We start from the raw sequence: 26,779 nt of genomic DNA on the forward strand, positions 1-26,779 counted from the left end.
TAATTCAGGAGCCAGTGCCTGCAGCCAACCCATCATTCCAACCCCGCTGCGCCCTGAACGCCAAGCTAGTGGACAGGAAAGAAAAAAAATCACTGTGCCCACTTGAAAAATGGTCCTACCCACGTGCCTGCTGCATCTCCAGTGCTGGGATGGGAGAGAGCCAGGCCAACGACGTGTCAGCTGGGCAGACAGAGAGAGGGATGGAGCTGTCCTGACGGCGGGGGCATGCACACCGAGTGGTATTTAACTTTTGGATCCTGAGCTACTTTTGTTTTTGGATAGTGGGCTATAGTCATGGGAGAACGGGCCTTGGAAGATCCAGCTTTCTGATTCAGCCAGGCATCCTTCACTCAACTGCCAGCCCCTCCCTCCCTCCCTCCCTTCCTTCCTCATTGATGCCATGGACAAGCTCTCAAAGATGCAGATGCAGTGGGGAGTGGTACTCCCCACCCCACCCCCAGGAGACAGACACACCCAGTGGGAGGCATTATATTTAGGGCCCCATGACAAGAAACAGCTGGTTTGGGTGTGGCCTGTGGCCTGGGTGTGCTGGGGACCCAAGAGTCAGCAGGGAGGATAATGGTTAAGATGCTGGACTCTGGGTTCAAAACTCAGCCCTGCCACTAACTTACACAGAGTTAGTCTTTCTGTGCCTCAGTTTCCCCTTACATAGAACGGAGTTAATAATGAATGGGAGGCTGATACAAATTACCTCATGTTGTCAGGATAATGAGAAGGGGGCTAGATCATTAAAGTGAAAAATCAGGAGTTCCCATTGTGGCTCAGTGGTTAATGAACCCAACTAGCATCCATGAGGACGCAGGTTTGACCCTTGGCCTTACTCAGTGGGTTAAGGATACGGCATTGCCGTGAACTGTGGTGTAGGTCACAGATGCAGCTTGGATCCTGTGTTGCTGTGGCTGTGGCTCTGGTGTAGGCTGGTGGCTACAGCTCCAATTCGACCCCTAGCTTGGGAACCTCCGTATGCCACGGGTGCAACCCTAAAAAGAAAAAAAAAAAAAAAAAAGAAAAAGAAAAAAGAAAAATCAAAACATTTGGCGAACACAGAAGTTTCCATAAAGCAAAACTTCCTTTAGAAGATGAGGTGAGGTTCTCTTGTGGCTCAGCAGGTTAAGGATCTGGTGTTGTCACAGCAGCGGCTCTGATCGCTGCTGTGGTTCGGGCTTGATCCCTGGCCTGGGAACTTCCACATGTAAAGGGTGCGGCCAAGCCAAACCAAACAAAAAATCCCCACCAAAACACTAAAACAAGAAAAAATGAGTTGGCAGTTTCTTATACAGTTAATCATGCTTAGGTACCACCCAGCAATCCCCTGCTAGGTATTCACCCAAGTGAAAGGACAAACTGATATTCGCATGAAATCCTGCACATAACTGTTTATTAACAGCTTCCTGATCTCCCCAAATGGAAACAATGGGAATGCCTCAGAGTCTGAAGGCTGATAAACTGTCGATGCTCCTCAGAACAAACACAGACAGTGGGCATGGGTCCCAAGTGCATCAGCTAGGTGAAAAGAGCCAGGCTCAAACTGTGTCATTCCACGTCTATGATATTCTGCAGAACTGGAGGGACAGGAAACTGGTCAGTGATTTCGGGGGTGGGAGCAGGGATGGATGTAAGAGGCAGGAGGGGATCGGGGGGGGGTGATGGAACTCTTTGGTATTCTGGGGGGGTGGAGGCACAAATGCATGTGTGCGTGTCAAAAACCATAGAATGTATGTTACAAAGGGGTGAATTCTATTGCATGTAAATTACACTGTATGCAAATTATGCCAGGCAGAGGGAACAGCATATGCAAAGGCCCAGAGGTTTGAACTCAGGCTTGAGATGGTCAGCAGAGGTTTAGGAGGAAGTAGCAGGAGTTGAAACCATGTCAGATCCTTTGGACAGGGGGAAGATTTGAAAGTTTTGAAGCTGTCAAGGACTAATAAGCAGACTTTTGTTTCTGAAAGATTGCTCGGTTCTCTGTTTAAAGGTGAAAGTTACTGGGTGTAGGGACCTGAGCCTGCCTCCAGAAATGTTTTCATTTCCCTTCCCCTTTTAAAAATTTTTTGGGTTTTTGATCCATGTTTTGTTTTATTTTATTTATTTATTTATTTATTTATTTATTTATGTCTTTTTTCCCTTTTCTAGGGCCGCTCCTGTGGCATATGGAGGTTCCCAGGCTAGAGATCAAATCGGAGCTGTAGCTACTGGCCTACACCACAGCCACAGCAACACCAGATCCAAGCCATGTCTGCAACTTACACCACAGCTCATGGCAACGCCAGATCCTTAACCCACTGAGTGAGGCCAGGGATCAAACCCACAACCTCATGGTTCCTTGTTGGATTCGTTAACCACTGAGCCAGGACGGGAACTCCGGTCCATATTTTAAACATCAGGACAATCTACATAGCATCCTAGATCTCTGGGTTCTTTTTAAGTGGGACCCATGCCAAAGCCACACTTGACTGCTACAACTTCCTGGTCCTGGCAGATGTGTCAGTTTCTCTTTTTTCTTTTTTCTTCTTAGGGCTGCACCCAAGGCATATGGAAATTCCCAGGCGAGGGGTCGAATTGGAGCTGCAGCTGAGGCCTACACCACAGCCACAGCAATGCCACATCCAAGCCTTGTCTGGGACACACACCACAGCTCACAGCAACGCTGGATCCTGAATCCACTGAGCCAGGCCAGGGATAAAACCCACATCCTCATGGACTCTAGTTGGGTTCTTAACCAGCTGAGCCACAGTGGGAATTCCCAGGTGTGTGTCAGTTTTTAGATCCCAGGGGTTGAGAGTGGATCAGAGCAGGAAGAGATCAAGGGCAGTGACAGTCCCCAGGCCTGGCTGAACACTGTCATCACCTAGGGAACTTTATTTTAATTTATTTTTTGTCTTTTTGTCTTTCCTAGGGCTGCACCTGGGGCATATGGAGGTTCCCAGGCCAATCGGAGCTGTAGCCCGCCGGCCTACGCCACAGCCACAGCAACGCAGGATCCGAGCCACATCTGCAACCTACACCACAGCTCAGGGCAACGGCGGATCCTTCACCCACTGAGCAAGGCCAGGGATTGAACCTGCCACCTCATGGTTCCTAGTCGGATTCGTTTCTGCTGTGCCACAATGGGAACGCCCATCTGTATTTTTGAAAATGTCTCTCCGATGGTTCTCCTGTGCATTCAGTGCTGATGGATGCGGAGTAATGCCTGGGTTAGGGGTCCACAATGGGGATGGAAGGTGGTTAGGGACCAGCGGGACAAGCAGCTGAGGCAGGGGGCAGCCCAGTGTGAAGTGAAGGGTCCAGCTTGGACAATTGGGAGTGATGATGCCAACTGCTGAGCTGGGACAAGGGAGGAGGACGTGGGATGAGGGGAGGCGGCGAGCTTAGCTTCGGCCACGCTCTGTCCAAGCCTCTGTGGCTTCCAGACCCAGGGCCCCAGTTGCAGTTGTCCTGTCCTGCTGTCCCTGCAACGTCACCTCTATGGCCCTTCATTCATCTCTGAGATAGGAAAGCAGGGGACTGTTTTCAGGGGAGACGGGACAGGGGTGGGGGAGTGAGGAGGCAGTCAAGCCTCCTGCACAGCCACTGCAGAAAGGGGCTCGCGGGGCCCTTGTCTTGTCTGCGTGGGTCCTCTGAGCAACTGCTCAGACCCCTCTGAGTGACTTGGGCTGTGGGATTGTGGGGCAGTGTGTCCTGCACAGGGGCACTCATGCTCGAGAAGGAACCCATCCATCCAGACACGTGGCCCCCTCAAACCCAGAACCACTCATCCCTCTTCAGACCCATCAAGATCGCTTGCTGAATGGTTCTGGCTCCTAAGCAGAAGACTTCTTCTGTTTTGGGTTTTTTTTTTTGGCGGGGGGGGAGAACTTCTTCTCCCTATTAGCTATCACTATCCTTTCTGTGCCTAAGAGTGAAACAAGGCAGAAACCCCTGTGCCCACTTTCCAGATGGGCCATAAAAGAGAAGGAACCAAACACTCAGGGTCTATTATTTCCCAGGTACTGAACATACATTTTCCTGTAACCCACAGAACCATCCCGTCTGTGCATGAAATAGGGGTTCAGGGGTCCCGTATGCCGTATGAAAAAACTGAGGGTCAGAAAGTTTAGAGATTTTGCTTAGAAGCAGCAGGGGGCGGGGGTTGCTGAACCCTGTTCCCTCCATGGTTCTTCAGTGTGCTCGTGGCCCCCACTGTCCCTGCAGCCCCATCAGGAACGCGCACATGGACTCACACACCTGTAGCCTCTCCAGACACCTTTTATTGTCTTCGGTGCCCCCCTCAGCTTTCCTTTTGGTCCCCAGTGGATGTCTTCATGAGGGTTTTGGTCTCTGCCCCTCTGAGGACACACTCACTCCCCCAAGTCTGTGTGATCAGGCCAGGAAAGGGCTTTATGTCCCTGAGAAGGAGCAGGGTAGAGACCTCAGCCCTCCCACCCGCCTAGGGGTCGTTCACTAAATAGCCCAGAGCTCTCCCATTGCAGCCATTTGTCAGGCTGGGTGGGTCTCTGTCACCATTAAGCATGTGTCGTGGCATGGTCCTGCCACGGAAGCCCTGGTCCCAGCATCTCAACAAAGGAGGATTCCTGGCCTCTTGTGTCTCTGCCTCCTCTGAGATCCAACCGAGACGTGGATGGACCATCAGGGAGCGTTTGCTCCTGGGAAGATCCTGCGCTGAAGCTGCCTGGAAACAGTGGTCAAAATAACGTGTCAAGCTTCCTTGGATGGAGCTCCCTTGATGCCGTTGTCACGATCGTCCCCTCTAGACGCTCCTGGCTTCTCTGGGCAGCTCCTGTTTCAGAACGTGCTTGGGACCGAGGCTCCGGATGCACCACGTTCACTTCCGCCGGCTCTCAGCGTGGACGTTTCCGGTGGTGGCGGCGGACGGTTTCTTCTGAGCTCAGCAGAGTTGGTGCTGCTGGTGGATGGTGGTATTCTTCCCTGAGGATGGGCCTTCTAACTTCCGATGTTTCTTAATACGGTTGGCACGTGCCTTGAAAACAGGTACCTCCACTGATGAGTCTTGGCACCTGTGCCCCCACGCCACCGCCCGCCACGATGATTCTCATTACAGATGGTTTTGCCATTGATGGGTCCTGTTAGGGATGTGGCTGGGGTTCGCAGGACTGTTATTGCCCCTGGTGGTCTTCACCCAGGTGGACCTAGCACTGATGGGCCTTGATCTTGTTCTGCTCAACAGGGGTTCTCAGTATAGACGCTCTCATCACTGATGCTGACTCCAGGTACTCAGCTATGTATGACCCTCTTGTGGGTGGTGGTTGCTACCCATGGGGCTTATCCATTGGTGATTTTGACACAGTGCCTACTTTTTAAACGTCTTTCCTACTTCTTTTGGGGATAACCACTCTGGGCGAAGGCTGGGTTTTGCTAGGTCCTCACAAGTGCATTTTTTTAAGATCCTAGCGGCCGGTGAGTCTCCTCATAAAGGCACGCGCACCTGGGCAGGCATCTCACCCTTGGGGACCTGGTCACTAGCGTTCACGCTGCCCCCGGGCTGGTCCCCCGGAAGACTGGTGTGGCTCTGCAGCCCACTTTGTGCATTGCCATCCACCCTGATGCTGTGGTAGCTGCTGGCCTGGCTGGAGGGAAGGCTGCCCACGGAACTGACCGGCCCGCTGCTCACCTGGTAGTTTAGGGCGCTGCTGCCCAGGCTGATGAAACTGAGGCTGGTCAAGCTGCTGGCCCGGCTGTCCACGCTGCCACCGGGCAGGTTGGTCTCACTTTTCCCCTCCAGTCTGCACAGCGCTGTCGGCTCGGCTGGCCAGCCGGCTCTTCACCTGCCTGGGGGAGTAGGTGGCGCACACCTGACCGGTCGGGGCGCCACCTGCCTGGGTGTGGAGCCTTCTATTCAAACGCACGTGTCGACCACTGCCCAGCAAGCTGACCTCACTGCTCTCCTCATCTCCTGCGTACCCGCTGCTCAGTCGGCTAACATCACTGCTTTGCTCTAGGCTGGATGATTGCAGGCTTGGCACGTCGCTCTCGTGGCTCCAGGTATTTCCCAGGTGACTGCCTGAATCTCTCAGGGGCTCCTGAGTGACCCCTGCATCATGGCGCGGCCGTGCGGGGAACTGTGGCTCTAAACTGGGTGACTGTAGGCCTGGACCCTGGCCTTGAGCATGCGAGGCAGGAGACGCCCCTTGTTTATCCTGGAGGAAAGTGGGGGGCAGCTGAGTTGGTTTCTCCAGGAGGAGGGGGCCCCCGGAGGCCTCTGAATGTTGGGTGTGGCCTGTCTGGGCAGATGAGGCCCAATTTATAAGGCTCCCTTTCAAGAGGGAGTGTTCTGATTGGCTGGCTCGGTTCCCATGGTGATGGTGCCTGTGAGGCAGGCGGGGCTTGAGGAGAACAATGCTGAGGTGGCCCCAGGTGCCTCGGTGGCCAAGGCTGCAGGTGAGCAGAAGAGGGGCTTATGGCCAGAAGGGGTGAGAACCACTTTCAAAGGGGCCTGTGGCCTCTGCTTTGTCGCCTCTGGAGACCTGGCTGTGTGTCTCAGCCGGGACCCTTATGAGCTGTGTGCCTTTATGTTACATCACTGGAGAGCCTCTTGCTCCTGGCTCAGGCTCTTGTGAGAATCTCACAGTCAGGAGTTTAACCTCAGCTCTTCCACAGCCCTGCTTGGTCTGGCTCCCACTGGCCCTCAGCCTCTTCCTGTATCGCATCCTGCCCCTTCCTCCCCTCAGATGCCCAGCCACACTGGCTGCTTTCTTTCTTTCTTTCTTTTTTTTTATTGCCATTTCCTGGGCCGCTCCCATGGCATATGGAGGTTCTCAGGCTAGGGGTCCAATTGGAGCTGCAGCCGCCAGGCTACACCACAGCCACAGAAACACCAGATCCGAGCCATGTCTGTGACCTGTACCACAGTTCACGGCAATGCTGGATCCTTAACCCACTGAGCAGGGCCAGGGATCGAACCCGCAACCTCATGGTTCCTAGTTGGAGTTGTTAACCACTGAGCCATGATGGGAACTCCCTGGCTGCTTTCTTATTCTGAGCTCTTACCTGCCTCAGGGCCTTTGCACGGCCGTTCTCACCCCCTTCCTTTGCCTCCCTCAGGCCTCAGCTCCAATGTCCCTCAGGAAGCCTTCCCTAGCCCCTCCAGAAGTTCCCTCCATTATTCTTCGTGTCATGTCCTAATTTAAAGGCCTTTTTGCATTTACTATGACGTGCGATTATTTTTATAAATTGGTTATTTACTGCCATTGGTTCCCTCTGCCACAGTTGTCCACCTCCTGAGGGCAGAGATGTAGGTTTCTCGTTCTCCGCTCTGGCCCTGATACCCAGGATAGTGCCTGGCACATCATAGACACTCATTAAGCATTTACCGAATGGGTAAATTAATGAATTGCCTTGAGGTGTGTATCATAACCACGTAGGGAGCTTTTTATAAATGTGTGTTTGGATTTTCGAGGGAAGTGGCTCTCTCCCTTGGCTGCTCCTTGGAATCATGGGGACTCCTGGGTCCCCCTTCCCAGAGCTTCTGATTAATTGGCTTGGGGGGAGGCTTTGGCATCTGAAGTTTGAAAAGCTCTCTAGGCGATTCCGACTGGCAGTCAGCGCTGAGAACTGCTGGGCTTGGGGAGAGGCTTGGCTCTCCATGCTTTTTTTGTGGATGATTCTGTGTGCAGATCTGATTAAGCAGTACTGTAGGTGAGAACGCCAAGCGTGGCACTTCTTAGTCGATACTTAATAGATGTCCATTGAATGACTGAATTAAGAAATTCATCGACCCCCTGCAGGGTTCCTGGGTGGGTTTTAAGGACTCAGAGAATTCACCGAAATTGTGTGCAGAATCTACAATGAGCTATATCTGTGCTTTTTTTTTCTCCCTAAGGAAGGAGTTGCAGCTTTCATCAAATTCTCAGGGGTGTCTGTGATCCTCAAAAGATCAAGAAGGATAAAGATTCAATGCAACTCTGGCCTAACATTTGGGAGACGGATGGCCCCAGTGTGGAGCCTGACTGTGATGGGTTCGGGGCCGGCTGGCTCTGTTTGGGGTGTGGGGTACTGGGGTGGGGGGTGGGGGGGCTCCTTGGTGGGTGGACGGCCCCACCCCTTGGCAGTCATCAGTGCTCATTGTCACTGTCCTCTTTGTCATGAATGCCTCTCCCGTCACCTGAGGCCATGCAGCTTTCCTCTGCTGCACACAGAGGCCTCTCTTTTGCTTCAGAAATTCCAATTCTTCCTGGGCTGCAAGGGCATTGCACAGCTGTCTGATTCTTTGTCCCCAAAGCCCTACATTCCCTACCAGGGCGTGGCGGAGAAGGAACAGAATGGTGGCTTAGTGGTGATGCCAGAGGAAGGGGCGTGGTGGGAACCCACCGCTGCAGAAAGCAGGGACCAGGCCTCGCTTTAAGGGACTGGCAGGACAGTGGCAGGTTTGGACACTGGGCAGGTAAGCTGGGGCTTAAGACAGGCTCTGCTCCAGCATGATGATAAAATAAGGTGGGTGCCTTGACGCTGAGGATTAATGATGAGCCTCCAGGGACCCCTATTCCCCCCGCTCCCCATCCCACCTGCCCCAGGTACAGTGTGCTCTGGGCCTGAGGCCTAGAGGGAACACCCAGGCACGTGTGCAGGATAAAGGGAGGAGAGCACCAGTGATCCGAGCCCTGTTCCTCTCCCGCACAGGTAGAGAATCTGTGGATACAGTGAGGCCACGCGCACAGCCCGGGCTTGGCTCAGCACCCTCTTTCTGAAAATCTCTCTTGGTCACTCTGGAGTCCTGGGAAGGTACCAGACCACAGCTGGCCCTGGCACCCTCCAGGGATGCTGATGCTCAAGGCTCCAATGGGAGCTCCTGAGCTCACGGCATCTGGGGAGAAGTAGGTGGACGCTGTTTTCCCCATGGGCTCCCTTCTCCTCCTGGTGACCAGGTACCAGGTTGCCTGTCCAGCCTCCACTGCTGTTTCCCCCCAGAACCCTTATCTCCCCCAAAGGCACAATCTGGCCACTTTCTCCAGATTCCCCCTTTTTCTTTCTTTCTTTCTTTTTTTTTTTTTTTTTTGTCTTTTTACGGCCGCACCTGCAGCATATGGAGGTTCCCAGGCCAGGGGTCCAATTGGAGCTGTAGCTGCCAGCCTACACCTCAGCCACAGCAACACCAGAGCTGAGCCACATCTGAGCCACATCTGTGACTACACCACTACAACGCTGGATCCTTAACCCACTGAGCGAAGCCAGGGAGCCAACCCAGGTCCTCATAGATATTAGTCAGGTTTGTTAACTGCTGAGCCATCATGGGAACTCCCAGATTCCCCTTTCCCTGGTGGATTCCAGTTTCTTCACACAGATGACAGACCCTAAGACCTTAGCCTGACACTGCATCCCAGCCGAGGTCAGACGGGAAGCGTAGATACAATCACGCTATCTGTGTGTCCTGGAGACGGGTGTCTGCCCTTCCTGGGTGTGGCAGAGACAAAGCGACCTGTCCCCCCACCCCCCCATCTCATTCCTCTCCTGCGCCCGCAGGAAATGCACGGTTTCCAACCTCCTCACCTCTAGGTGGCGCCAATAGAACGAGGGCGGAAGGAGTGGTCCGTGTTCTAGCCCGGAGATCCCCTCGCATCCTTGTCTTTCTTCCCTTTCTGCTGCGACCTTGGAAGCCACGCCCTGAAGAAGACAGAGGCCCGCTGTGGGTAGAGCCTGGGTCCCTGAATGACTTCGTGGCAGAGAAGCACCGCATGCTCCAAATGCACCTGCGACGTCAGTGAGCAGTAAGGCTATTTTCCTATGGAGCCAGGAGATGGCGGGGTACGGGGGGTGCTATTTGTTGCCACGCGGAGTCTGCTTTACACACACCAATATATCACGTGTTCGGACATCACCGGGGTGTTCCATTGGCTTTATCTCTGAAAGTTTCCGCTGCGGGCCCTGGGGCTGCTTCTCTGCCCTGTCCTTGACTCTCAGAATGCCAGCAGCCAAGCCGCCTGATGGGGGAAGCTGTGGTTGCTCAGATGAGGAGGATGCGAAAGAACATCGCCAGAGGGAGCCTCCCCAGCCCAGAGAAATGGCCCAGCGACCCAGGCTTCCAACTCTAATATTCATGCGACAGGTTCCCGCAGGACGCCCCGGATCCTTTCAGCATCCATTCTCCTGAGTGTGACACAGGGTGACCGTGCCTCACTCAGAGAGCTGCTTTTCTGGTTGTCATTCAACAGCTTTTTTATTTTATGGCCACACCGGCAGCATTTGAAAGTTCCCACCAGGCTGGGGGTGGAATCAGAACGGCAGCTGCAGGCCTACACCACAGCCACAGCAATGCCAGATCCCCGACCCACTGAGGGAGGCCAGGGATCGAACCCATATCCTCACAGACACTGTTCGGTTCTTAACCTGCTGAGCCCCAGTGGGGACTCCTTCATTCACTGGCTCTTTCCTGAATCATTCTCCTGCTTTCCTCCCACCAGCACTTACTGCGCACCTGCTGTGTGTCAGGCAGGGTGTTAACCCCTGGACAGAAAGGGATGGATAGAAAGTTGCAAACGCCTAATTGTTGAGAGAGAGTAGAAGCAAGGAGGGCCAGAGTTAAGGGTAGGGGATGACCACACACGCACGCGGTGTGTGCGACACGTCATCTCTGTAGGCGGGTGGGTGTGCTGTCCCTCACTGAGTGAGCTAGCACAGCAAGAGATCATCGCGGGAGTGGGGACCCTGGGACTTTGTGGGCCCTGGTTAGGGCTTTGGATTTTACTGTGAATGAGTTGGAAGCCTTTTCAGCAGAGGGGGGACCTGCACGGACTCGAGTGTGAACAGGTGGCCACATGGAGAATGGCCTGGAGGGGCAGGCAGGGAGCAGGGGCTGGTTGGGGCTTGTGTGGTGGTGGGAGGCGATGGGGATCGCCTGGACCAGGGAGTGGCAGGGGAGGCACGAGTCGTGGTTGGCTCCTGGGTGTAGGTAGAAGGCAGGGCTCGGCGTTTGCTGGGGGATGGGATGTGGGGCCGAGAGGAAGGGCGGGGTCAAGGGTTCTGGAGCCTCAGTGCCAGAAAACGGGCATGTCCCTCCTTCGTGGACTGACAGTGGAGACAGGAAGATTTCAGGCGTTCCCCTCGTGGTGCAGCGGAAACGAATCTGACTAGGAACTGTGAGGTTGTAGGTTCGATCCCTGGCCTTGCTCAGTGGGTTAAGGATCCGGAGTTGCCGTGAGCTGTGGTGTAGGTCGCAGACACAGCTCGGATCCTGTGTTGTTGTGGCTGTGGTGTAGGCCGGCCGCTGTAGCTCCAATTAGACCCTTAGCCTGGGAACCTCCGTATGCCCTGGGGTGCGGCCCTAAAAAGCAAAAAAAAAAAAAAAAAAAAAAGAAGCTCTTTAGAGGAAATAAAACAGACAAAGGAGCAAGCGGGAGGGCAGACACACAGTGTGGGTGAACTGTGATTGCCTGGCTTCCCTTGGGCTCTGGCCACAGGAGGGGCTTCGACTCCCAGGTGCTGCGGTTCTGATCCTCTTCCACTGTCTGGGTGACCAGCTTAACCTCTGAGCCTCAGCTTCCCTACCTGGGAAATGGAGCCACAGCATTGTTGATGCCACTCCCTGAAATTTTCCGAGGACCAACAGGAAACACCAGGGCCATGTCTGCCCCTGCAGCCTTCATCCCGTGCTGCCCGCCCTTCATGGAACCTTCTGCTTTAAGACAGAACATAAGTATATGTAGGAAAAAAAGTATGCACATTGGTATATATGTATATATGCACAGATACTATATGCATACACATATGAGTATTATGTGAATATATGCAAATCCACTAGCATATATGTGAAGACATGCACATGTATGTATGAATACTCTCTTAAGGCTGTATATCCGGGAGTTCCCGCTGTGGCACAGTGAGTTAAGAAATGGACTGCAGCAGCTCTGGTTGCTGCGGAGGTGCAGGTTCCATCCCCAGCCCTATGGCAGCTGTGGTCCTGAGCTGGGTGGCAGCTGCAGCATAGGTGGCAGCTGTGGCTCGGATTCAATCCCTGGCCCAGGATCTTCCATATGCCTCAGATTGGCCATAACATTGAAAAAGAAAACAGGAATATATATCCTTATACATATGATGCATAAATATATCTACATGAACACACAAGTACATACACATATACTTTTCTTTTTTTTGTCTTTTTGCCATTTCTTGGGCTGCTCCCGTGGCATATGGAGGTCCCCAGGCTAGGGGTCCAATCGGAGCTGCAGCCACAGCAACTCGGGATCCTAGCCGCGTCTGCAGCCTACACCACAGCTCATGGCAATGGCAGATCCTTAATGCCCTGAGGCCAGGGATCGAACCCACATCCTCATGGATACTAGGTGGGTTTGTCACCCCCTGAGCTGCAATGAGAATCCCATCTCCCCACTTTTTCAATTGAGTCATAAAGGAACAAAAGATTGATTATCCATGTGCTTATCCCCCAATTCCAGAAAGGAGATGTTACTGACATAGCCTAAGACCCATTTATCTTTCTCCCTGGCCATCCCAAATGGATTCGGCCTTTATAGTTAAAGTATCAAAGGACATATTCCCTAAACCATTTAGCCTGCCATTAATCTCCATACAAGTGCCATTCTTTGTATATCCTTTTTTTTTTTTTTTGGTCTTTTTACCTTTTCTAGGGCCGCTTCCCGCAGCGTATGGAGGTTCCCAGGCTAGGGGTCTAATCAGAGCTGTCACCACCGGTCTACACCAGAGCCACAGCAACACGGAATCCGAGCCACGTCTGCGACCTGCACCGAAGCTCATGGCAACACCAGATCCTTAACCCACTGAGCAAGGCCAGGGATCGAACCCACCACCTCATGGTTCCTCGTCGGATTCGTTAACCACTGCGCCACGATGGGAACTCCTCTCTGTATATCCTTTTACAAATTGCTTATGGGCAGCGTTACATGTGTGAGCTTCGCCTGGGCTTCTATGTGTAGCTCAAGCTCCTTTTCACCGTGTGAGAATATTCTGTTCTGCATGTCATAATCCATGCGTTCTGTGGATGGCCATTTAGGTTGCTTTCCTTTCCTCCCCCTGCCATAAACATTCCTTGAAGTGTCTCTTTCCCACGGTGTCCCACGATCTCGGGGCAGGCTCCCCCCAGACAGCCCACACGGGCTTCCACTAGTTGTAACTGCACGTAACCTATAGAGCAGCTGTTTCTCCCCACCCTTTGGGCCTCATCTTCTATCTGAATATTTATAGGAGATTCAGCTTAGGGATGGGATAGACTCCAGGGTTTATCTGTTGCCTGCATTCTTCCATCATAAAACGTGGCCACTCTCGCAGGTTCCCTTTCAGCTGAAGATGAGGCCATAGGGTTGACCCACTTGGGTGGGGCTGGGGATCTGGGGAGGGGGGCAGCAGGAGCCAGGAGGAGCTGCACCTACTCTTTCCGCTCAGGGCATGTCCCCCAACTCCCTGTGATCTGGGGCAAAAGAATTGTCTCGTTTTTCATCATGAACTTGGACAAGGAGGGGGATGGGAAGGGAGGAAGGATGAGAGGCTGCCTGAGGACCGGAGAAGGGGAGGAAGATTCCTAGACTGGTGGTAAGAACTGACCACAGAGCCATCGAGCCATTAATTCGGTGTACGAAGCCAGATGTCCTAGTTCAAATCCAGGATCTGCCACGTACCAGCTTGGGGATCTTGGGCACATGGCCTAACCTTTCTGTCTCACTTTGGGTTCCTTCAGAAGCAGACCTTAAGGAGTTCCCTGGTGGCCCCGTTGTTAAGGATCTGGTGCTGTCACTGTGGTGGTGCGGGTTCAATTCCTAGTCTGGGCATTTCCACTTGCTTCGGTGTAGCCAAAGGGAAAAAAAAAAAAAAGAAAGAAAGAAAGAGGAGTACCCGTCGTGGTGCAGTGGTTAACGAATCCGACTAGGAACCATGAGGTTGCGGGTTCGGTCCCTGGCCTTGCTCAGTGGGTTAAGGATCCAGCGTTGCCGTGAGCTGTGGTGTAGGTTGCAGATGCGGCTCGGATCCCGCGTTGCTGTGGCTCTGGCGTAGGCTGGTGGCTACAGCTCCGATTCGACCCCTAGCCTGGGAACCTCCATATGCTGCGGGAGCGGCCCAAAGAAATAGCAAAAAAAAAAAAAAAAAAAAAAAAGGAAGAAAGAGAAAGAAAAGCACTTGGGTACCTGTGGTTTGGGAGGTGTTTCCAAGAAACCCAGTGAAGAGATGGAGAGCAAGACAGGGAAGGAAGGGAAGCCGATGAGGAGGTATTTATGGAGAATATGGCCAGTTGGCTTGGATCTCTGTGCTACGGGGCCTCTCAGAGGCTGGGACGTTTCCCCCCTGGCTCCCATCCTCATGGAGGCATCTCTTGAACTTCCTGTTTCTCCTGAGCTGGCTGAGCAGGTGTCTGTGGTGCCAGAGAAAGTCCAGGGGCCAGAGGGGGAGGGAGGAGACGGGATGGTGGTGCAGGCTCAGTGGTTGATCAGGAGCCATCAGTCAGCTCCTATCGGTACCCGAGGCTCCACCCCTGGGGGTCCAGAACGGAGTGGGGGCATCCGTGGGATCCACTAGGGGCACCTTGACTGCGGGCGGGGATAGGGACTGTTCCTCTCGGTTGTAGCGAGGATTCCAGGAGGCCAGGCCTGGCATCGTTAGTCTCAATAAAGGTTGAGCATCCAGAACTTGCTCCGTGCGCCTCCAAGGTCATGGTGAAGAAATCGGAAATTGAGGGGATGACCTAGAACCTCGGAGGGGTGGTGTAGAGTGTACACTGGCCGTAAAATGACCGGACAGTGAGTCCACGATCCAGACCTGAAGGTCATCTCCAAGAAAGCCAGATTTCACTGTCTTGGGGGCTTCAAGCGGCCGGGTCCAGAGGGGTTGACACATTTTCTCCGTCCCCCTCCCTCCGAGCTGGATATCGGGGGGCTCTTTGCCTTGCTGGCCTCTGTCAGGCCACAATAACGACCAGGGTGGGTCTCATGGGGGAGGACCAGGGTGGGGGGACCAGTGGCCCTGCGGGGAGAGGGCAGCGAGCACGGAAGACGCAGGACAGGGACCCCACGGGGGTTAGTGTCTTGGTTCAGCGTGTGACCGAGGGGCTTCTGGGACGTGGGAATTTCAGGGTTTTTTTCCTTGTTTTTTTCTTTTTTGGCCATCCCACAGCACATGGGTTCCTGGGCTCCGAGCCGCAGTTGGGCCGGCCCGGGGATCGAACCTGCGTCCCAGCACTCCAGTGATACCGCTGATCTTATTGTGCCACAGTGGGAACTCCGGAATTTCAGTTTTAAATTTCTGTTCGGTGGAACAGTGAGCAAACCAGGGGGAGTTGGTGGTCCCTAACCTGAGGGGAAGTCATGTATGGTCAGAAACGATCCCCAAAAACCCACTTCCTCCATCAGTCCCAAGGTTTTGTGAAGAGTTCCTCTTTAGACGATTTTAGGAACTCAGGCTTGCGGGGGCCCATCCTGTTAGACCCCAGGGCACAGGAAGTCCTTTCTCAGAAGTCCTGGGGGATGGCTTCTGGGCAAGACCTTACCCCAGTCTCTGCCTCCAGCAGACCCTCCCCCTGGGCTCCTCCCTGAGAATCCAGGTGGGCTGCGACCTTTTGTCCTTGAGGTCTAAGGTGTGTGTTTTGCTACGGCTCCATCCCCCAGTGCCCAGAAGAAGCTCCAGCATTTATCAAGTTTTGCTGAGTGAGCAGGTGCAAAGCGCCGAGAGCCCTGACGGATGCTTAGAAAGCCGAGCAAGTTTAATTACTATTGGTATTTGATTGGGGCATAAAGCCTCTTTAATGGTCAGTATAGGGCAAATCAGGATGGTTCACTTTGGGGTGGGTTAAGTGGGGTTGTAGAATTACATCTTAACGGGCGCTGAGTCCTAAAGGCAGGAGGATGCTCAGGGCACGTTTGACAGGGTTCTAGAGGTTGTGGGCCAGGTTGAGGATCAGGACAGAGGCACTTTGGAGAATGGGTCCCAAGTCACAGAGGAGAAAACCAAGGCTCAGTGAGCCGAGCAAAGATTTCCTGAAGCCGCATGGATTGTAAGTAGCAGACCTGGGCTTCAACCCTGTCTTTTTTTTTTTTTTTTTTTTTTTGCCTCCCCTTGGCATCTGGAATTCCAGGCCAGGGATCAGATCCGAGCTGCTGTTGTGACTTACATCACAGTTATGGCAACGCTGGATCCTTAACCCACTGTGCCCGCCCAGAGCTTGAACCTGTGTCTCAGAGCTCCAGAGATGCTGTGGATCCTATTGCGCCATAGTGCGAACTCCTCAATCCGGTCTTCTGACTCCCGGTCCAGTCTCACTCTGAGGGGTACCCCAGGGAATTATACATTTGCAGACGGGGACAGAGGTTCTCAGCAAGGGAAAGTGGTGCCTGGGCCACAACACACATGGGGGGCGGAGCTTGAAGGAGAGGCCACTTGTGTCCTGGGGGGCGGGGTGCAGCAGTAAGAGATGGGGAGCAGGGGCGCCACCCAGGGGCCTTCCTTCCCAGGCACGCCGGGTGAAGCCGTGTGACCCCCGACATCCTGGGCTCTGGAGCCTTAGTTTCCAAGTTTGTAAACTGAAGGGAATGCTTTGAACCTGCCTCCCTCCCTGGGCTTTTGGGTGCAGGCGGGGAGAACCCCAAGACTCCCAGAGGAGAAAACATAGCCAGGGGGCTGTTTGTTATCCGCAGACTGGCCCTGGCTGCCTGCCCCATGCTTCCCAGCGCATCCCTGATGCCAGGCTGACCCGCCTGCGGGAGCCCAGGTGAGAGAGCGCCAGCGAGGGCTGGCCTGGCTCTGAGCTAGTCCAGCGGGGCCGCCCGTAGAAAGTGGCCACTGCCGATAGGTGATGGCCTTTTGAGCAAATTATTCCTCCACGTTCGCAAAGAAGAATTATTGGCCGAAAACGAGGGTATAAAACCCTGTGGGAACCGAAATCTTGGTGGGGGCGGGGGTGGGGGTGGAGTGGGGAGGGGCTGCTGAGGGCTTGGAAGCCGTCCAGCAGACTGGTTCATTTTTAATGGTCTAGGACTACAGTTCATCTGGTTAATTCAAACGAGGTGACATAATATCTTTCACTTGGACTTATTACCGCTTGGTGCTGATGCGGCTCCCAGCATTCTCTGGGCAGGATATTCGGTCATTAATGCACGTTCCTTTCTCGGGCCAAATTGAAAGTCCGCGGGAAGGGCTGCAGAGCCTCGGAAAGGAGAGATCAACCGAGAATAGGTCACATCGGGTATTAAGGAATGAAAATGAATTCATTCTTTCCTCCGTTGAATAAGCAGCTGCACTCGGGTCTCTGTGATCCATGAAATAGGCTGTCGGGAAAATAGGAAAGGGGCCGCCTTTGAACTTCACCGGTTGACGCTGCCCCCGTTGCCTTGGAGACTGGTCGCTGCTGGCCCAGGCAGGGGCCAGCGGGAGGAGGCGCTCACGTTTATCGGGCACCCACTGTGTGCTGGAGAAGAGGGAAATTCCATAGGAAGCATCTCAAAGCTGTGGTGTCTTCACTTGGGGGGGGGGTGGTGGCTGGGAAGCATCATTGTTCCCATTTTGCAGATGAGAACAGTAAGGCTCAGAAAGCTCCAGGGACTCACCCCAAGGTCACTTCGGCTCAGAGCCCTGCTTCCGCTTGAGGTGCCCAGCTTTACTGCTGGGAACGTGGCCTGAAGAGCCTCAAAGCCTCACTGTCTCCTGGGCTCAACGTGAAGTGTCAGCTTTCCACGCCGTGGATATACCCACTGTCCCTGGATCAAGCTGAGGGTTAAGCGAGGGAGTGAACTTAATGAGCTCAGCCCAGGGCTCCACGCAGAGTAATTGCTCGCCTCTCTAAGAGGAAGTGGAAAGTCTGGATGGGGGGGTGGGGCTTGGAGATGTTTAGTATGAAATTTCTCCCTTTTCTGCTTTATTTCTCTCTAAACACGATCTACCAGCCTTATCAATGTGACTTGGTTGTTTGGCTCATCGTTTGTCTCCCACCCATCTGAGTATCCACCTCAAGAGTCGTTTTGACTAGATTGCTGCTGTATCCCCAGTGCCTAGAACCAGGGCTGGGTGGGACGGGGATGAGGCAGGAGAGGCAGGTCCTGCAAGGACCTTAGGCGTCGTAGGTCCTTAGATTCTGTCTTTAGTTGAAATTTTGATATTTTGTTCATTGCATATGTTTGCATTCATATTTCATGTCCCCCCATTTCATTTTATTTTTTCTTTTTATGGCTGCATCAGCAGCATATGGAAGTTCCCGGGCCAGGGGTTGAATCGGAATTGCCGCTGCAGCCTATGCTGCAGCTTATGGCAACTGTGGATCCTTAACCCACTGAGTAAGGTCAGGGATCAAACCCGAATCTTCATGGAGACAAGGTCAGGTCCTTAACCCGCTGAGACATAATGGAAAATCCTTAAATTATTATTTTAGTAATACTGTATCAAAATACCTTGGTGCCTGAGGGTGTGTGTGTGTGTGTGTGTGTGTGTGTGTGTGTGTGTGTGTGTCTTTCTGTTTTTTTTTAGGGCTGCACCTGTGGCATATGGAGGTTCCTAGGCTAGGGGTCTAATTGGAGCTGTTGCTGCCAGCCTACGCCAGAGCCACAGCAGCACTAGATCTGAGCTGCGTCTGCAACCTATACCACAGCTCACGGCAACACTGGATCCTTAATGCACGGAACAAGGCCAGAGATTGAACCCACAACCTCATGGTTCATAGTTGGATTTGTTTCTGCTGCGCCACGACGGCAATTCCCTGAGTTGTTTGTGTGTTGATTCCTCTCTCAAATTTTGCCCTGAGTGCCTTGGTCACCTCGCCCTAGTCCCAGCTCTGCCCAGAAGGGTGCTTGACATGTAGTTACATTTCAACAAAGATTTGTAGGATGAATGCTGCCCAATTAGGTACCAAGTCTCATTTCCTGAGTCTTCAGAGGACAGATTGTCTTTCAATGAGTACTCAAGACTCTTTGTACCTGGAGGGAAGCTAGAACCCCAAACTGAGCCGCTTTTTTTTTCTTTTCTTTTTTTTTTTAGGGCCACACCTGAGGCATATGGAAGTTCCCAGTTTAGGGGTCGAATCGGAGCTGTAGCTGCTGGCCTATATCACAGCCACAGCAACGGAGGATCCTTAACCCACTGAGCAAGGCCAGGGATCGAACCTGCATCCTCATGGTTGCTAGTCAGGTTCATTCACTGCTGAGCCACGATGAGAACTCCCTGAGCTGCTTTTATGGCGCCATCCTTTGGCGACAACTGAGTATTTCTGATCTCGGTGAGCCGAGGAAGAGGGGCATGTCCCTTCCAGAATCTGATTGTGGAACCAGTTAGAACTCAGGTCTCTCCAACTGCCTCATGGGGCAATGGAAGGCAAGAAAGCCACAGGTCTCTGAAAACCTGTGCAGAATTTCACGCCCTCATTAGAGACCACCGCCCGCCCCTTCCCCTCTCCTGGATGTTTCTCGCAATTAAAAGCCACATCGGGTTGTACTGACAGTCGTTAGTGAGGTCTGGCTGTGCAGTGTCCCTGGGTCCCCTTCTCCCGAGGCTGGCACACCTGGGCTCAGCCTGTTTAGCTCTGATTCCTCCCGTGTTCCACTTCAGTGACATGTCAGGTCTTACCTCCACCTTGGCTTTATTTCCCTCCAAAGCTGAGGTTTCACCGAGTTGCAGTCTTACAATTAAGGCAGGAGTGAGAAATAACCTCCTATATAATTTAAAAGGGTAAAATTATCGATACCTTTTGCAGGCTCAGCTTTAAATCTCAGCCACCAACGACTCCCCTATTAACGGACCTAATTAAATCCATTTCTCAGGACGTCTTTGGCAAATTCCATTTTAGCAAAACTGTGGGAAGTTTAATTTGATGTGTCTCTGCTCCCCAGAGCTCCTGTAAAAATGAGGACGGGGTGGAAGCTCGTCTCTCCCGTCTGATTCTTACGAATGCACGCAACACATTGATTGAGCACCTACTGTGTGCATTGGCATTGACCTAGAGGAGGAGGCGGCAGCAGGGAAAAGACAACCACGTCCCCATTCTCATGGCCACAGGGGACTGGGGATCTTCCCTTAATTCATCCATTCAGTGAACCTGCATTGAGTCACCTCATGAGGGAGGCACTGTTGAACATGCTGCTGTCGGAGGGATGGGAGGCCGCCTGTGAGGGTCATCACTGTTTGAGGTGGTGCCCACAGTTAAAGACTGTAAATGCTGGAGTTCCCGTTGTGGCTCAGTGGTTAACGAATCCGACTAGGAACCATGAGGTTGCGGGTTCGGTCCCTGGCCTCCCTCAGTGGGTTAAGGATCCAGTGTTGCTGTGAGCTGTGGTATAGGTTGCAGACGCGGCTCGGATCCCGTGTTGCTGTGGCTCTGATGTAGGCCAGCGGCTACACCACTGATTTGACCCCTAGCCTGGGAACCTCCATATGCCGAGGGAGCGGCTCTAGAAAAGACCAAAAAAAAAAAAAATTTTTTTTTTTAAATTAAAGTGTAGTTGATTTACAATGTTTCTTCATTTTCTGTTGTATAACAAAGCAACTCAATCACACACAGTTCCCTGTGTTGTACCGTAGGGCTCCATTGCCCATCCGTTCCAAATATAAGAGTTTGCATCCCCAAACCCCAAACTGCCCGTCCATCCCACTTCCTCTCCTCTGGGAACCTCTCCATGTCCATGATCTGTTTTTGTTTTGCAGATAGGATCATCTGTGCCATATTTTAGACTCCACATATAAGTGATATCATATGGCATTTGTCTTTTTTCTTTCTGGCTTACTTCACTTAGTGTGAGAATCTCTAGTTCCATCCATGTTGCTACAAATAGCATTCGTTTATCTTTTTTATGGCTGAGTAGTATTCCATTGTGTATCTGTACCACATCTTCTGAATCCATTTACTTGTCAATGGACAATTTAGGTTGTTTCCATGTCTTGGCGATTGTGAATAGCACTGTGAAGAAATAGGGGTGCATATGTCTTTTTCAATGGAAGTTTTGTCTGGATATATGCCCAGGAGTGGGATTGCTGGATCATATGGTAGTTCTATATTTAGTTTTCTGAGGTACGTCCATACTGTTTTCCATAGTGGTTGTACCAAGTCACATTCCCACCAACAGTGCAGGAGGGTTCCCTTTTCTCCACACCCTCTCCAGCATTTGTTATTTGTGGACTTATGAATGATGGCCATTCTGACTGGTGTGAGGTGGTACCTCATTGTAGTTTTGATTTGCATGTCTCTAAGAATCAGTGATGTTGAGCATTTTCTCATGTGCCTCTTGGCCATCCATATGTCTTCTTTGGAGAAATGTCTCTTTAGGTCTTCTGCCCGTTTCTCAATTGGGTTGTTTGTCTTTTTGTTGTTGAGTTGTATGAGTTGTTTGTATATTTTGGATATCAGGCCCTTGTCTGTTGCATTGTTTGCAAAGATTCTCCTCCCTTCTGCGTGTCGTCTTTTCATTTTTTTAACAGTTTGCTTTGGCGCGCAAGAGCTTTTGAGTTTAATTAGGTCCCACTGGTTTATTTGTGTCTTGACTGTCATTCTAGGAGGTGGATCAAACAAGATGTTGCTGTGATTCATGTCAAAGAGCCTTCTGCCTGTGCTTTCCTCCAGGAGATTTTATAGTATCTGGCCTTACATTGAGGTCTTTCATCCCTTGTGAGTTTATCTTTGTGCATATTGTTAGATAGTGTTCTATTTTCATTCTTTGACATGTAGCCGAGGAGGTGGGGCTCCTATTTGTGCATCAGAAGGAATGCCTCTCCCAGTGGTGTAGAGGTCGGGTGGGATGGGGGTAACTGGAGCCAGAGAAACTGGTAAGGAAACCCATGGAGAAGCCTGGGCTCTTGGTTGCAATCATGGGGTGGAGAGAACCACCATCCAGGAGGCTGGATTGACACCATCGAGTGGGGAATCGTGTAACCTGGGCGAAGTGAGGGGAGCAGTTTAAGATGACTCCGAGTGGGTTGGGGGACTGGGTGGATGGTCATGACATTAGCTAGAGAGGGGCAAGGAAAGAAGGATTTGGGTTGAGGATGTGTTGGAGAGATTTGATTGACAGCGGTAGTCGCTGACCCTTGAAATTGTGCTCTGTCCGGGGAGAGCGACTGGGAAGTCCGCTGGAACTCCTATCATCCAGGGAGCATGGGTAGCCTCCGAGGAAGAGGGGGCAGAGGGCCAAGGGTGGCGGAGCCTTTCGGAATGTCAACACTGCATGGGCATTGGGGTTTTGAGGAGCTGAGAAAGAACTTGATGAGCGATGGCAGAAAGATAGGCGGAAAAACCGAGAGAGACAGTGATGTCTTGAAGCCGAGGAAGGAGAGGCTCTGAGAGTGGCGACGTGTTGAAAGTTGTGCAGAGGCCTCATCAAATGGAAGGCCATCTGATACATGTAGGACAAACAGCTCTGATGAGACCCTGGGGGTATAAACTAGACAGTAGCACCTTGCAGAGTGAACAGAAGAGAGATGTGTAGACGTATACGTGCTGGTCCAAGGAAGGGAAGCAAGAGATGGGTGGTACCCAGAGGGGATGTGGGTTGAGAAGAGGATGATGGCAATAATACGTGCTTATGAAGGAAGATTACACAGGGCTCTACAATGTGCAACAGAGGCACTTGACTTAGTTGGGAGATCAAGGAAGCCTTCTCTGGGGAGGTGATGTCTGAGCGAAGATCTGTGGGCTGAAAAGGGCTTAGACAGGTAAAAGTGGAAGTGGGAACATTCTAGAAAGAAGCGACAGCATGTGCAAAGACCCTGTGGTCGGAGGAAGTGTGGCCCATTTTAGTAACTGAGGCCAGGGTGGCATGGTTGCTAGAGCTTATCAAACTAAGTGAAGGAAGTCAGAATGAGAACAACAAATTTTTTTATTTTTATTTTTTTAGTCTTCTCTCTTTTTAGGGCTGCAACCATGACATATGGAGGTTCCCAGGCTAGGGGTCGAATTGGAGCTGTATCCACCAGCCTACGCCAGAGCCACAGCAACGCCAGATCCAAGCCTCGTCTGCGACCTACACCACAGCTCACAGCAACGCTGCATCCTTAACCCACTGAGCGAGGCCAGGGACCGAACCCGCAACCTCATGGTTCCTAGTCAGATTCGTTTCCGCTGCGCCACGATGGGAACTCCAAAAGACAAATATTTATATGCTATAACTTATAGGTTGAAGTAAAAAAAAAGAAAAGGTGCAAATGAACGTATTTACAAAACAGAAACAGACTCACAGACATAGAAAGGAAATTTAGGATTACCAAAGGGGAAGAGGGAGAGGGATAAATTGGGAGTATGGGATTAACAGATGCACACCGCTAGATGTAAAATAAACAGCAGAGATTTACTATACAGCACAGAGAACTATATTCAATATTTTGATAGGAACTATAATGGAAAGGAATAGAAAAAAGAATATATATACTTTTTTTTTTTTTTTTTTGTCTTTTGTCTATTAAGGGTCACACCTGTGGCATATGGAAGTTCCCAGGCTGGGGGTCACATCAGAGCTGTAACTGCCGGCCTACACCACAACCACAGCAACTTGGGATCTAAGCTGCATCTATGACCTACACCACAGCTCACAGCAATGCCAGATCCTTAACCCACTGAGCAAGGCCAGGGATCGAACCAGCGTCCTCATGGATACTAGTCAGGTTCACTAACCACTGAGCCACGACAGGTATTCTTATATATATGAGATATGTTTTATATATATATATATATATAAAGAATACATATATATATACACAAATATACATGTATATAAAACACTGAATCACTTTGCTGTACACCCGAAACTAACACAATATTGTAAGTCAACCATACGTCAATTAAAATAAAGAGGCATTCCCATTATAGCTCAGTGATAAAGAACCTGATTAGTGTCCATGAGGACATAGGTACAATCCCTGGCCCCCCTCAGTGGATTAAGAATCTGGGGTTGTCGTGAGCTGCAGTGTAGTTTGCAGATGTGGCTAGATCTGGTGTGGCTGTGGCTGTGGTGTAGGCTGGCAGCTGCATCTCTGATTCGACCTCTAGCCTGGGAACTTTCATATACCGTGGGCACAGCCCTAAAAAAAGAAAAAGGCAAAAAAGAGAGGGTGAGCTGTAGTGCTGAATATTGCTGAAATAGGAGACAATGGAAGGAGTAAAAACTTTCTTTTTTGGATCTTTTTAGGGCCGCACCTGCAGCATATGGAGGTTCCCAGGCTAGGGGTCCAATTGGAGCTGTAGCTGCCAGCCAACACCACAGCCACAGCAACGTGGGATCCGAGCAGAGTCTGCGACCTACACTATAGTTCACGGCAACGCCGGATCCTTAACCCAGTGAGTGAGGCCAGGGATCAAACCCGTGTCCTCTTGGATGCTAGTCAGGCTCGTTAATCACTGAGCCATGACAGGAACTCCAGGAGTCAAATTTTTATGAGTCTGTTCTTTTCCTGAAGAAGAATTCAGAGACCAGAAGCGTGAATGTCTTTATTAGTCGTGTGGCAAGTTGGTGGCACAACTCCCTGTGTCGGTTAGCTGGTGCTGTGTAAGAGAGAACTCCAAAAGCAAGCTATTCAGTCCATCTAAGATATTATTTCTTATGAATCTACAGTTTGGGTATGTTGTCTTGCTCATCTGGACCAGGCTTGGCTGATCTTAACGGGACTTGTTCACGGTCAGCTGGTAGACCGCCCAGGAACTGGCTGCTCTAGAAAGGTCTCAGCTGGGACAGTCTGTCTGTGTTCCACGTGGTCTTGTCCTCCAGGGGGCGAGCCCAGGTGGAAAGGTCCAGGAAGAGGGAATAGCAGGTGCAAAGGCCCTGAGGTGAGAGCAAGCTTGGCGGTTTGAGAAGAGCCAGGAGGCCAGTGTGGCTGAGACGGCATCCATAGGGAGGAGCAGTGGAAGATGAGATCAGAGAGGTCGTGTGGGTGGGAGGTGGGGAGAGGGCCAGGAGCATCTCGGAGACCACTGTCAGGATTTTTGCTTATAGTTTCATTTTTATTTTTTACATTTTTAATTTATTTTTTGTACATTTGTTTTTTATAATTTTTTATTTTTGCTTATATTTATTATTTATTTTATTATGTGTATTTAATATATTTATATATTCATTTATTTTGATTATATTTATTTATATTTTATTATGTATTTAATATATTTAATATATTATATATTTGTTATTTTGTTTTTGATTATTTATGTTTTTAGAATATATATATTTAATATATATTTAGTATGTTTATATATAGTATACAATTATTGTTTTATTATTTATTTTTTTATTATATTTATTGTTTTTATTGTGTATTATATATTTGATATGTTTATATATTTATTTTTATTATTTATTATCTTATTTTTATTACATTTGTTATTTTATTATGTATTTATTATATATTTGATATGTTTATGTATTTATTTGTATTATTTTATTATCATATTTTTATTATGTATTTATTATATGATATATTTATATACTTTATTATTATTTTATTATTTGTTATCTTATTTTTATATTTATTATTTATTTTTATTATATATTTATTATATGATATATTTATATACTTATTTATTATTATTTTATTATTTGTTATCTTATTTTTATATTTATTATTTATTTTTATTATATATTTATTATATGATATATTTATATACTTATTTTTTATTATTTTATTATTTATTATCTTAGTTTTAAGTATATTTGCTTTTGCTCATATATTTATTTTTGCTTATACTTTTATTATCGTCAGGCTTATTTTCTGCTGGGTTACTCCCGTTGCGCTTCCACTCCACGGAGGAGGTTTTGCATTTCATCTGGTCGTGCTGATGTGGACGTGGCTTCTCCCCTCCCTGTGCAGACGTTTCCGATATCCTGGTCCCGCTGGGTGGTGCAGGGTGGGTCCGTGCACAGATCCGGAAATCACACCTGCTGTTCCTTAAAGCCCCATCCTCCGGGCCAGGAGCTTATGGCCCTCAGGCCACATCTGGTCCACTGCCTGTCTTTGTAAATAAACTTTGATTGGAATGCAGCCATGCCCATTCATCTCCCTGCTGTCTGTGGCCTCTTCTGTGCTACAACCGCAGAGCTGAGTAGTTGCGACAGCGACCTGCCATGTGGCCTGCAAAACCTTAGATATTTATTATCTGATCCTTGAGCAATAAAGTTAAACCTTCTGGAACTTAAGGAGGAAAGACTTTCAGTTCTCTCCTGCTTCGAAAGGTGGGGAAGTTCACGTCTGTGGGTTTGCCTGTGGGCCAAGAGGCTGTAAGAGCATGCACATTCACCCTGGGCTCTGATTGCCAGCATCTCGCTCCCCTCATCCCTGCCTCCCTGGGCTGACCTGTAACCCCGCTCCAGGATGCAGTGATACATCTGATGTCTTAGTCTGCTTGGGCTGCTAGAACTAAATACCAGAGACGGAGTATGTTCGAAGCTGGGAAGTCCAAGATCAGGGTGCCAGCATGGTCACATTCCTGGTGACGGCTCTCTTCCTGGCTTGCAGCGGGCCACCTTCTCACCCACCGTGTCCTCCAGGCAGGGGGCAGGGGAGGGGGGAAGAGAGCGAGCAGGCCCACTCTGGTCCCTTCCTCTTCTTTTAGGGACACTAATCTCATCGGGGGGGCCCCACTTTCATACTCTTATTTTATTTTATTTTTTATTTTTTTGTCTCTTTGCCTTTTCTTGAGCCGCTCCTGTGGCATATGGAGGTTCCCAGGCTAGGGGTCTCATCTGAGCTATAGCCGTTGGCCTACGCCACAGCCACAGCAACAAGGGATCCGAGCCGTGTCTGCGACCCACACCACACCACAGCTCATGGCAATGCCGGATCCTTAACCCACCGAGCAAAGCCAGGGATCGAACCCGCAACCTCATGGTTCCTAGTTGGA

The 26,779-nt window shown here is 50.7% G+C and overlaps 1 protein-coding gene and 1 long non-coding RNA gene across 2 annotated transcripts; one reads left to right on the forward strand and one right to left on the reverse strand.

Moving 5' to 3' along the window:
- Positions 1-4,248: 4,248 nt before the first annotated feature.
- On the reverse strand, positions 4,249-6,249 carry C3H16orf82 (chromosome 3 C16orf82 homolog). The gene has a single exon (NM_001435785.1). It carries the CDS (start codon positions 6,213-6,215, stop codon positions 5,745-5,747), a length of 471 nt encoding a protein of 156 aa, NP_001422714.1. The 5' UTR covers positions 6,216-6,249; the 3' UTR covers positions 4,249-5,744.
- Positions 6,250-7,862: 1,613 nt separating this feature from the next.
- On the forward strand, positions 7,863-26,072 carry LOC110260130 (uncharacterized). The gene is made up of 2 exons (XR_002342980.2): positions 7,863-9,740; positions 25,642-26,072. It is a non-coding gene; the product is annotated as an uncharacterized LOC110260130 (long non-coding RNA).
- The last annotated feature ends 707 nt before the right edge of the window (positions 26,073-26,779 follow it).

The sequence above is a fragment of the Sus scrofa genome, chromosome 3 (assembly GCF_054392235.1).
Source record: "Sus scrofa isolate SSC_HxYL_T2T_F1_AM1 chromosome 3, Sscrofa_HxYL_maternal_Yorkshire_Landrace_v2.0, whole genome shotgun sequence".
Classification (NCBI taxonomy): Eukaryota; Metazoa; Chordata; class Mammalia; order Artiodactyla; family Suidae; genus Sus; species Sus scrofa.